We start from the raw sequence: 12,190 nt of genomic DNA on the forward strand, positions 1-12,190 counted from the left end.
GCAGCAGCAGCAGCAGTAGCAACAGTAGCAGTAGCAGCAGCAGAAACAGCAGCAGAATCAGTAGCAGAAGCAGCAGCAGTAGCAGCAGCAGCAGTAGCAGCAGCAACAGCAGCAGAAACAGCAGCAGTAGCAGTAGCGACAGCAGCAGTAGCAGTAGCAGTAGCAGTAGCAGCAGCAGAAACAGCAGCAGTAGAAACAGCAGCAGTAGCTGTAGCAGCAGCAACAGCAGCAGCAGCAGCAGAAACAGCAGCAGAATCAGTAGCAGTTGCAGTACCAGTAGCAGAATCAGTAGTAGCAGCAGCAGAAACAGCAGCAGAATCAGTAGCAGCAGCAGCAACAACAGCAGCAGTAGCAGCGGAAGCACCAGAAATAGCAGCAGAATCAGTAGCAGTAGCAGCAGCAGTAGCAGCAGCAACAGCAGCAGCAGCAGAATCAGGAGCAGTAGCAGCAGCAGTAGCAGCAGCAACAGCAGCAGCAGGAGAAACAGCAGCAGACTCAGTAGCAGTAGCAGTAGCAAAAGCAGCAGCAGCAGCAGCAACAGCAGCAGCAACAGCAGCAGCAGAAAGAGCAGCAGCAGAAAGAGCAGCAACAGAAAGAGCAGCCGAATCAGTAGAAGTAGGAGCAGCAGTAGCAACAGCAGCAGTAGCAGTAGCAGCAGCAGCAGAAAGAGCAGCAGAATCAGTAGCAGTAGCAGCATTAGTAGCAGCAGCAAAAGCAGCAGCAGCAGAAACAGCAGAAGAATCAGTAGCAGTAGCAACAGCAGCAGTAGCAGCAGCAACAGCAGAAACAGCAGCAGAATCAGTAGCAGTTGCAGTACCAGGAGCAGAATCAGTAGCAGCAGCAGAAACAGGAGCAGAATCAGTAGCAGTTGCAGTACCAGGAGCAGAATCAGTAGCAGCAGCAGAAACAGCAGCAGAATCAGTAGCAGTAGCAGCAGCAGCAACAACAGCAGCAACAGCATTAGCAGCAGCAGAACCAGCAGCAGCAGCAGCAGCAGCAGTAGCAACAGTAGCAGTAGCAGCAGCAGAAACAGCAGCAGAATCAGTAGCGAAAGCAGCAGCAGTAGCAGCAGCAGCAGTAGCAGCAGCAACAGCAGCAGAAACAGCAGCAGTAGCAGTAGCAGTAGCGACAGCAGCAGTAGCAGTAGCAGTAGCAGTAGCAGCAGCAGAAACAGCAGCAGTAGAAACAGCAGCAGTAGCTGTAGCAGCAGCAACAGCAGCAGCAGCAGAAACAGCAGCAGAATCAGTAGCAGTTGCAGTACCAGTAGCAGAATCAGTAGTAGCAGCAGCAGAAACAGCAGCAGAATCAGTAGCAGCAGCAGCAACAACAGCAGCAGTAGCAGCGGAAGCACCAGAAATAGCAGCAGAATCAGTAGCAGTAGCAGCAGCAGTAGCAGCAGCAACAGCAGCAGCAGCAGAATCAGGAGCAGTAGCAGCAGCAGTAGCAGCAGCAACAGCAGCAGCAGGAGAAACAGCAGCAGACTCAGTAGCAGTAGCAGTAGCAAAAGCAGCAGCAGCAGCAGCAACAGCAGCAGCAACAGCAGCAGCAGAAAGAGCAGCAGCAGAAAGAGCAGCAACAGAAAGAGCAGCCGAATCAGTAGAAGTAGGAGCAGCAGTAGCAACAGCAGCAGTAGCAGTAGCAGCAGCAGCAGAAAGAGCAGCAGAATCAGTAGCAGCATTAGTAGCAGCAGCAAAAGCAGCAGCAGCAGAAACAGCAGAAGAATCAGTAGCAGTAGCAACAGCAGCAGTAGCAGCAGCAACAGCAGAAACAGCAGCAGAAACAGCAGCAGAATCAGTAGCAGTTGCAGTACCAGGAGCAGAATCAGTAGCAGCAGCAGAAACAGGAGCAGAATCAGTAGCAGTTGCAGTACCAGGAGCAGAATCAGTAGCAGCAGCAGAAACAGCAGCAGAATCAGTAGCAGTAGCAGCAGCAGCAACAACAGCAGCAGTAGCAGCAGCAGCACCAGAAACAGCACCAGAATCAGTAGCAGTAGCAGCTGCAACAGCAGCAGTAGCAGCAGCAGTAACAGCAGCAAGAACAGCAGTAGTAGCAGCAACAGCAGCAACAGCAGCAGGAGAAACAGCAGCAGAATCAGTAGCAGTAGCAACAGCAGCAGTAGCAGCAGCAGCAACAGCAGCAGCAGAATCAGTAGCAGTAGCTGCAGCAGTAGCAGCAGCAGCAGAAACAGCAGCAGAATCAGTAGCAGTAGCAACAGCAGCAGTAGCAGCAGCAGTAGCAGCAGCAGCAGAAAGAGCAGCAGAATCAGTAGCAGCAGCAGCATTAGTAGCAGCAGCAAAATCAGCAGCAGCAGCAGCAGCAGAAACAGCAGCAGAATCAGTAGCAGTAGCAACAGCAGCAGTAGCAGCAGCAACAGTAGAAACAGCAGCAGAAACAGTAGCAGGAGAATCAGTAGCAACAGCAGCAGTAGCAGTAGCAGCAGCAGCAGAAAGAGCAGCAGAATCAGTAGCAGTAGCAGCATTAGTAGCAGCAGCAAAAGCAGCAGCAGCAGAAACAGCAGAAGAATCAGTAGCAGTAGCAACAGCAGCAGTAGCAGCAGCAACAGTAGAAACAGCAGCAGAAACAGCAGCAGAATCAGTAGCAGTTGCAGTACCAGGAGCAGAATCAGTAGCAGCAGCAGAAACAGGAGCAGAATCAGTAGCAGTTGCAGTACCAGGAGCAGAATCAGTAGCAGCAGCAGAAACAGCAGCAGAATCAGTAGCAGTAGCAGCAGCAGCAACAACAGCAGCAGTAGCAGCAGCAGCACCAGAAACAGCACCAGAATCAGTAGCAGTAGCAGCTGCAACAGCAGCAGTAGCAGCAGCAGCAAAATCAGTAGCAGTAGCAGCAGCTGTAACAGCAGCAAGAACAGCAGTAGTAGCAGCAACAGCAGCAACAGCAGCAGGAGAAACAGCAGCAGAATCAGTAGCAGTAGCAGTAGCAACAGCAGCAGCAGCAACAGCAGCAGCAGAATCAGTAGCAGTAGCTGCAGCAGTAGCAGCAGCAGCAGAAACAGCAGCAGAATCAGTAGTAGTAGCAACAGCAGCAGTAGCAGCAGCAGTAGCAGCAGAAGCAGAAAGAGCAGCAGAATCAGTAGCAGCAGCAGCATTAGTAGCAGCAGCAAAAGCAGCAGCAGCAGCAGCAGAAACAGCAGCAGAATCAGTAGCAGTAGCAACAGCAGCAGTAGCAGCAGCAACAGTAGAAACAGCAGCAGAAACAGTAGCAGGAGCAGCAGCAGCAGAAACAGCAACAGAAACAGCAGCAGTCGCAGCAGCAGAAATAGCAGCAGAATCAGTAGCAGTAGCAGCTCCAGTAGCAGCAGCAACAGCAGCAGCAGCAGAAACAGCAGCAAAAACAGTAGCAGTAGCAACAGCAGCAGTAGCAGCAGCAGTAGCAGCAGCGGAAACAGCAGCAGAATCAGTAGCAGTAGCAGCAGCAACAGCAGCAGTGGCAGCAGCAGAAACATTAGCATCAGAAAGAGCAGCAGCAGTAGCAACAGCAGCAGTAGCAACAGCAGGAGCAGTGGCAGCAGCAGAAGAAACAGCAGCAGAATCAGTAGCAACAGTAGCAGCAGCAGTAGCAGCAGCAGCAGCAGCAGCAGAAGCAGCAGCAGAAGCAGCAGCAGTAGCAGCAGAAAAAGCAGCAGAATCAGTAGCAGCAACAGAAGCAGCAGAAGGAACAATACCACCATCAGCAGCAGTAACAGCGGTGGAAGGAACACTCACAGCAGCATTATAAAGAAAATACGTATCATTAGCTCCAGCACAAGCAGCTCTCGCGTCATTAGCTCCAGCACAAGCAGCTCCTGCACCATTAGCTCCAGCACAAGCAGCTCTGGTACCATTACCCCCAGCACAAGCAGCTCCTGCACAAGCAGATCTGGCACCAGTAGCTCCCAACACCAGTAGCTCTGGCAGCACTAGGCCTAGCCGCGGTAGCTCTATTAGCAGCGATCAAAGAGATGGTAATGTTGGCCAGTTTACTTACCGAATATCTCAGAGCATGTATCCACACCAGTTACATAGAGCATGCGACAATGACACTGAGACAAATCCGGCAGATAGTCACACTGATCTTAAAACAAGGGAGAGGAGGGCAAAGCATACGCACATACAAACACCCAAACACACACATGCACACACACACACACACACACACACACACACATGCACACACACACACACACACACACACACACACACACACACACACACACACACACACATGCACACACACACGCACAGATACACACACATACATACATACATGAATAAAAAATACACACACACATGTGAACACACAGAAATATAGCACTGCAGACCACATCCCTTAACCCTTTGAAGCCCAGCTGGGTTTCTGATTTCCCAGGGACTCACGCAGCGCTGCACGCAACCACAGATGGACGATTTCAAAATTTCATAACTCACTGACCAGCAATGGAATCTCATGATTTGGAGCTTCCTGAAAAGCTTGTGATCTCCTCCATCCAAAGATAAAGACTAGACACTACGCAGAAGCAACAGAAGCGCCTCCAAGTCCCTGGAGTGCAGCTCTATTGCGCCTGAACGAGATACACCACCCACAGCAACAATTTCCTTCGGTTCATGACTTTTACTCAACACAAAACAACGATTCAAAGTTCTTCGTGCTGCTGAAGTTCAAGCGGTCAACTTGGTACTCATCGCGCATAGGCTGCACTGGTATGAGTCATGGGGAAACCCCGTGCGCACGCGAGCCCTACTCGAAAATTTCAAAATTCTCAAGCTCAAAAGTATGCAACGGCGTTCCAGTCTTCGGCGCTCGGGTATTTCGCATCGCGCTGCCACAAGTGACACACCGCTGGAAAGGTCTTTTCCTTTTCTTCCCAACAAGCTATTGTTGGTGAAAATCGAGGAAAGGACAACGGATATACGAAGATTTGTACAGTGATCTATGCTCAATGTGTACACAGTGCGCGTTTGGACGAGTATACTCGTCCTTGGGCTTCAAAGGGTTAAGTGCTACTATGTTTGTAGAACAACCAGGCTATCACGTACAAATTTCTTCATGATCGTTTTTGTTTTGCGCTGTAAGTTGCTAGTCATACTCAATGAATTCCGATTGCGTGAATCACCTTTGCGTCCGTCACCAGATCACTATCCCAGGGCTCACAGGTCAATCGCTGCACAGCAACCAGTGTCGCACACAATCGCTTGATCGGATTTCAAAGAGCAAAACTTATTTAGATATTCGACGAGGAGACAACAATTTTAATATGGCAATAATCACTTAACATTTCTTCTAAATGTCACTTTAGCTCGTCCTCCTTATTGCTATATCAAAATGTATTACTATTATTATTGGACACTTACCTCCAAAGTCTGTGTATCTATTCACCTGCATGTATTGGATTGCACCAACAGTGGATGATGCCATCACCATGCTGCCTATCGATGTCACCAACTCAAACAGTAGTAAGAGAAGAGCGACGGCGGTCTAGGAGCCCATACGGGACGAGCAGGGATGAACAGAGACGAGCAGGGATGAGCAGAGACGAGCAGGGATGGACAGAGACACACAGGGATGAACAGAGACACACAGGGATGAACAGAGACACACAGGGATGAACAGAGACACACAGGGATGAACAGAGACACACAGGAGAGAGACCCAGGGATGAACAGCACTGGACATAGAGCCCTATACGCAGCCTGATGATATTAGACGACTGTGTGTACTATAGCGTGCACAGTTTGTGCTAGCAGATGCTAACGGCTAGCGGCATGCAACTACCAGCTAGACTAGTCACGTCATGACTGGTTCTAGACCAGGGCATCATAGCGTCAAGGGACAGAACACAATATCACAGAACCCAGAACAGTGCGTGCCTAACCCCCGGTTTTGACGTTCTATAGGATCCGTGGTGTATGGAAATGATGATCACAGTCCCGGCCTTGACACGCTGACCCCAAACACAACCCAGTCCTGTAAATCGTGCATGAATCGGCAATGCTTCAAGGATGACTAGACCTGGAAGGCCGAGCGTGAAACACACATCGCATAACATTACAGCATTCCATGCTATCTCCCAGCACGCTACGGCTCCCTGCCGTATACAACTTCAAACCAGGTCAATGATATCATGACTGGTTGTATGCAAACACCAGCCTCACTGGGGATGACATCACAGACTGTATACAAATACCTGCCTGACTGGTGATGTCATCACAGACTGTGTACAAATACCTGCCTGACAGGTGACGTCATCACAGACTGTGTACAAATACCTGCCAGACTGGTTATGTCATCACTGACTGTATACAAATACCTGCCTGACTGGTGATGTCATCACAGACTGTGTACAAATACCTGCCTGACTGGTTATGTCATCACTGACTGTATACAAATCCTGCCTGACTGGTTATGTCATGAATGAGCCATGCGGTATCAGAGCTCAAATGCATGCACGAAAGAGTCATGGTCTGATATGATGTCCCCTGGGAGAGACGTTCGTAGTTACGAATACCCCATCCAACCATGGAGATGCAATGAGTGCAGTGATGCTGTTCCTAGGAAAAACACTGGGATGCATGAACAAGAAATGCAATGTAATGTTTAGACTACTACGCAGCTTACCGTTATTGCTGAGCGATGCTTCAGTGAGGCTTTGCGTTGCCTTCTCGACTTTTTGATGAGGAAAAACACTGCTGTGATTATCGACTATGGAAGAGAGAGAGAGAGAGAGAGAGAGAGAGAGAGAGAGAGAGAGAGAGAGAGAGAGAGAGAGAGAGAGAGAGAGAGAGGGGGGGGAGATAGAGAGAGTGAGAGAGATAGAGAGAGAGAGAGGGAGAGAGAGAGACACACACACACACAGAAGCAGCCAACAGCAGCAACAAGGGGAAAGGAACAGGAAAAGAAAGACAGAGAAAGGAAAGAGAAAGATCGTTAAGGAAGGAAACCGGGCTGTGGGAAGAACATAGAAGTATTGTGCTTGTACTTGTGTGTGTGTGTGTGTGTGTGTGTGTGTGTGTGTGTGTGTGTGTGTGTGTGTGTGTGTGTGTGTGTGTGTGTGTGTGTGTGTGTGTGTGTGTGTTGGTGGGGGTCTCTGTGCGGTACATCGTGTGTTTGCGAGGGAAAAAAAGGAAAAAAAAGGAGTGAGACGCAGAATAAAAAATAGAAAAAAAATGATAGATGTTGACCGTAAGGCTCTTCAGGCTACCACTGCACTTCATCCGTCGGAAGTTCGTGTGTAGCACACAGGGCAATACTACTGGCATACTGCTACAATGTCAATGGTGAGTGGGCGTTTCACTCGGTGCCAGCAAACAAAAACAAGTTTTCTCAAAGACAGATCGCCTCTTGTGAGAGGTGTTTAGTACCAACAAGGAGAGCACGGAGATCGCATTGTAACTCTGACTTTTGCGAGCGATACGATCACCAGACAACAGTACTGCGTAATCTTGCGGCTGGTTCTTATCGCCACAAAAGTATATACAGACATGTTGTTGTTGTTAAAGGGGAAGTTCACCCTAAAATGAAAACTTCACAACTGGTAGCGAAAATACACTGATTCCAATGGTGAAGGTCCCAGGTTGATCGGAGCAGCCGTTCCCCAGTTATAACAGCTTGAAGTTTGCACTAAATTTGGTGACATCATGATGACGTCATGACCTTGCCCAGACCTGGCCGGAGCTTCCCCTTGAACGTGCTATGCCTGTCCTTACCAGTAAGCCAGGGCAGAGGCAGTTGGCGATGAACGCACGTTTGTACTCCTGTGTTCCGTAATTGTATTGGTAGATGTCGACGCCGTGGAGCATGTAGCGGGCACTCAGCGTGACCAAGCCCAGGCCAAGCAGAGCAGCGGCAAAGAGCATTGCGTGAACGACCAGCAGGAACACATCCAGGTGACTGACACCAAGCTGCAGACCAACACACATTCACACACAGACAGATGCTCAATCTGCGGACAGAACTTTTTCGTCCTTTGTGGACTCCTCAGCGCAGCACAGGTAGGTTGACATAGTCGGGAGGGTCGGGAGGGTTACATAACGAAGCTAGTTGTAAACCTGATGAGACCTTCTGCACCATCACTTTTCAAACCACTACATTGTGATAACGTGACGAACCACAAAGCACAAAGACGAATCGTCATCGCACAGTTTGTTCTTTTGGTTGCGATAGCACGGATAAAGACACCGACCAAGCGAGAGAGAGAGAGAGAGAGAGAGAGAGAGAGAGAGAGAGAGAGAGAGAGAGAGAGAGAGAGATTAAGAGAGGGACAGAGACAGAGACTTTCATTCAACAGAACGACAGGTATTACAAGATATCGCACCGCACTGCAGTGTCTGATCAACGCAAGTCTATCGGATGACCCGGGTCCAAGATGCTTCGTTTCGGATGCAGTTTTTAAGACCCGCTTTAACATACTGTTGGTGTTTCAAGCAATCATGAATCGGTTGCAGTAGATTTCGCGCACTCTGCGACAAGTTCTTGGCAAAAACTGGCCCAACAGTAGGAAAATAGGCACCCGAATCTAGATGTGACTGTAGATGCACGGTGATTCCTGAATAAGCTGATCGCTGACAGGGGCCCTCTCCGAACTGCAGTCCCCATGTACACGCGAGCCAGTCAAGTGTTGAGTGGAGTCGGTGGGGGGAAACGCTAGCTCCAATGTGGGGAGCAACCGACTTTCTTGTCAAATACTCTTCACAATCGCCAACAATTTTCCACTACGGGTGGAGGCCCCCTTGCCCCCCAGGCTAGTGTTAGTGGAAATGATACCCATTGATCCGGGTTTTTTGAAGTCCTCTAGGCCAGGTGGCGGCCTTCACTGGTTTTACTGTATCTGAAAGTCTAAATCACTCTGTCAGTTCGACTTCCACAGAATCCAATGCTATGATCAGATACAATCATGTCATGTACCTGCATACCATTCAGTGTTACCTACACAATGGGTCTATACACAATGGGTCTATCAAAATTGACCAAGACAATGTAGAATCCTGTAGCTTTGTCTGTGTCCGAAAAGTCCAGAAATGTATAATCCTACTTGTAATTGTCCTACCGACTTTTGGAAAAGATTTTTTCTGTGTTTGGTCGTAAATCTGTGGCGATGCGATAAATGAAAACAATGACACCGCTGTAATTCGACTCGGAATCGCCCAGTGCGCTACTTAGGGGCCGGCAACTAGCTCTCGGAAGGCAACCCAACCGTACAAGCAAGAACGGAATGCGCGGTATCGGTGATAAATAACTCAGGGAATCCAGTTCATAAGAAATATACTGGACCACCCGTCCATGACAGCACCAATTATTCTCATTATGAATTGATTACACGTGTAATGCATTTTCACTGCTTACTTTTCGGAAATGCCTCGCAATCCTGCTGATAACATGAACGGGTCGAGCACGAACTAGAGAAGCGTGTCGTCTCGGTGTGTCCGAGTCAAACTCCAATTCCATGCTCGCTTCCACGAGCTCCGTCACCATCGCTTCGGGTGCGTGGCAACTGCGTCGCTTCTGATTCAGATCCAATAGGCTATACTCTTGCTCCCACTATTATTTTCGGAAAGCGCCGAAATCAAATGCAGAACCATTCGTTCGTAGCACCCATAGCGCAAGTGCCGACCTCTGCCACAGCCATCGAAGAATCATCTTGCTCAGCTTTCTCCAGTGATGAGATTGATGGCAATGATGCACAGCGACATCTGATTCTCAACCAAAGCGAAGGCAGCGCAGCAGGACTTCACTGGAATGTGTTGCAAAAAGGTGTAAATGACGCGGAAGTGCATGGCACGCGATAAAACATAGACCTACGTAGATCTACGAATCGATTATCATCATACATGTACATGTACAGTCAACTTCGCGTATAACGACACTCGGCGGCCCGACGGCATGGCAGGGCATCAGAAAAGTGTCGTCATTCGCGAAGTGTCGTTATACCCGAAGTCCCATTACATGTATTATGCATTACAGTTGGATGTGACTTTGCTCTGGGCATGGAAATTCTGTCGTTATTCGCGAATTGTCGTTATATCCGCAGTCGTTATTAGCGAAGTTGCCTGTAGCCTAGTGTAGGTCTACTGCCAGACTGAACTCATGATCCCCACAATGCCCCATATTAGTTCTAGTGCCCTTCGGCCTCGCCGACTCGGCGCCGAGTAGACCTACATGATGATGTACACAGTCATACACTAGCACGTGGAACGCTCGAAACGACTTGATTGGCTGACTGTGTGTTTTTCTTGCACAGGCTCAGTGTACATACATGACTGTACAATCATGTACCTACTAGCCTCCTAAGTCCTAGTCCTAGGCCAGGATAGACAGAACATAATAATAATTATCATGAATATGTTGGAGTGATCTAGAGTAGAGACCATGACTTCTCCACGCATAGAAATCCAGCAACTACAGGTATAATTAGCCTACCGTATAATGCTCACTACACTGGGCATTATCAGCTGACTCCTAACCAGGGCTCACTACACTGGGTATTATCGGCTGACTCCTAACCAGGGCTCAATACAGCAACAACGGTTCTAAGGAGTACATGTACTAGATATCCTTAGCTAGAAAAACGCTAACTACACAAAACGTTTTTTCCCATCACGTGCTGAGTAACTCCTTTGCCTGTGACTGGTATTTTATGAGTGAGGTGCACTGATCGTGGAAAGAGAACTTTCTAAAAAAATCAAACAAACACATACACTCGCTACCCCACACACGCACGCACACACACGCACACACACACACACACACACACACACACACACACACACACACACACACACACACACACCAACGGACCATTTGACGCCCATCGCCGGAGGCGATGATAGCGATGCTACAGCTGAAGCCATAGCAACTTGTGCTGCGATTGCACCATTCAACAGCTTGCAAGGATGAAGAATTGACCGCCACTATTCAGCCTGGTCTACACCACACAGCTATGAGGTGGCTGTCTCTGGCCAGTGAATCCCTACTTCTTTTTATTAAACATCACACATACACACACACCATGTACCACACACGCACACGCACACGCACTCGCACACGCACACGCACACGCACACGCACACGCACACGCACACGCACACGCACACGCACACGCACACACACACACACACACACACACACACACACACACACACACCACACACACACATACACACACACACACACACACACACACACACACACACACACACCACACACATACACACACCACACACACACACACATACACAGACACCACACACGCACACATACACACACACACACACATACACACACACACACACATACACACACAACGAGAACACGTGAGTACGGCATCAGAAACAGTCCAGTGAGCAAAGACCAAGACCCCTATGTTGACATGGGGAATCGGTCTGACAGTGAAATGCTAAGAAATCTTAAAAATCAAGATTAAAAATCAAAGTGGGTCAATGTTTTCATTCTGAAATGAAATGAAAATAACGATTATGTTTGCACACCGGGGCCTCAACATCGTATTCAGTGGCACGTGTGTTGATCGGTTGTCAATGCAACAATGGCTGTAAGTCAATAATTTCTGCTATCAGCAGAGCGTAACACGTCATGTCTCAAGCCCCTCAACCAATATTTTTTTGCTATTTTCCTTTGCTATCCAGTGATACTTTTCAAAGAATTGTTTTTCTTGGCTTGCCTTCACTTCAGTCACGATATTCCACCGATGAAAGCAACGAAAACCAATTCCGGAAAACTTTGACTTCGTTGATGACGGCAGAATTAGTTCTATTTATCGCTTGATTTAAAAAAGAAGAAGTGTCAATTCTTTGTTTACATTCCTATTCAAGGACATTGACAAACACATCAGCAGTTCTGCTTTGCCTAATCACCAAGTCTAACAGGCGCTGGAGCACGCGCATTTAGATTCTCTGGCCAAGGAACACGCGGATTTCGATCGGCATCGCTGCGTACACACAACCTCTCTTCCATCGGCCCGGAGCTGCCAGTACCCTGTGTCATTACGGCTCAAGACGTGACATTCCTGACCGTCCCAGTGCACCGCTGTACGTTGTCTGAAGTTAATCTGCTCCTGCTCCTGCTGCTGCTGCTGCCGCTGCTCCTCGTGCTGCTGATGCTCCTGATGTTGCCGCTGCTGCTGCTGATTTTCCTGCTGTTGCTGCTGCTGCTGGTGTTCCTGTTGCTGGTCCTGCTGCTGGTG

At 48.8% G+C, this 12,190-nt stretch overlaps 2 protein-coding genes across 2 annotated transcripts in view; one reads left to right on the top strand and one right to left on the bottom strand.

Annotated features, from left to right (window-relative positions):
* The window catches only part of LOC135812277 (uncharacterized protein DDB_G0271670-like), a gene marked incomplete at both ends in the record, with an annotated part of 1,437 nt that extends 364 nt beyond the window's left edge, over nt 1-1,073 (top strand). Inside the window, 2 exons of the mRNA XM_065325642.1 lie at nt 1-241; nt 977-1,073. The exon at nt 1-241 is cut by the window's left edge and continues 364 nt beyond it. Of these exons, the coding sequence (XP_065181714.1) occupies nt 1-241; nt 977-1,073 (338 nt within the window). The remainder of the gene's footprint in view (nt 242-976) is intronic.
* Nucleotides 1-9,725, bottom strand: part of LOC135812272 (uncharacterized) — a 15,073-nt gene extending 5,348 nt beyond the window's left edge. The window contains exons 1-5 of the mRNA XM_065325636.1: nt 9,337-9,725; nt 7,701-7,895; nt 6,613-6,696; nt 5,349-5,472; nt 3,985-4,071 (exon numbers count right to left, since the gene is read on the bottom strand). Coding sequence (XP_065181708.1) covers nt 3,985-4,071; nt 5,349-5,472; nt 6,613-6,696; nt 7,701-7,895; nt 9,337-9,465 — 619 coding nt within the window. The 5' untranslated portion in view covers nt 9,466-9,725. The remainder of the gene's footprint in view (nt 1-3,984; nt 4,072-5,348; nt 5,473-6,612; nt 6,697-7,700; nt 7,896-9,336) is intronic.
* Nucleotides 9,726-12,190: the final 2,465 nt, after the last annotated feature.

The sequence above is a fragment of the Sycon ciliatum genome, chromosome 3, assembly GCF_964019385.1.
Source record: "Sycon ciliatum chromosome 3, ocSycCili1.1, whole genome shotgun sequence".
NCBI lineage: Eukaryota > Metazoa > Porifera > Calcarea > Leucosolenida > Sycettidae > Sycon > Sycon ciliatum.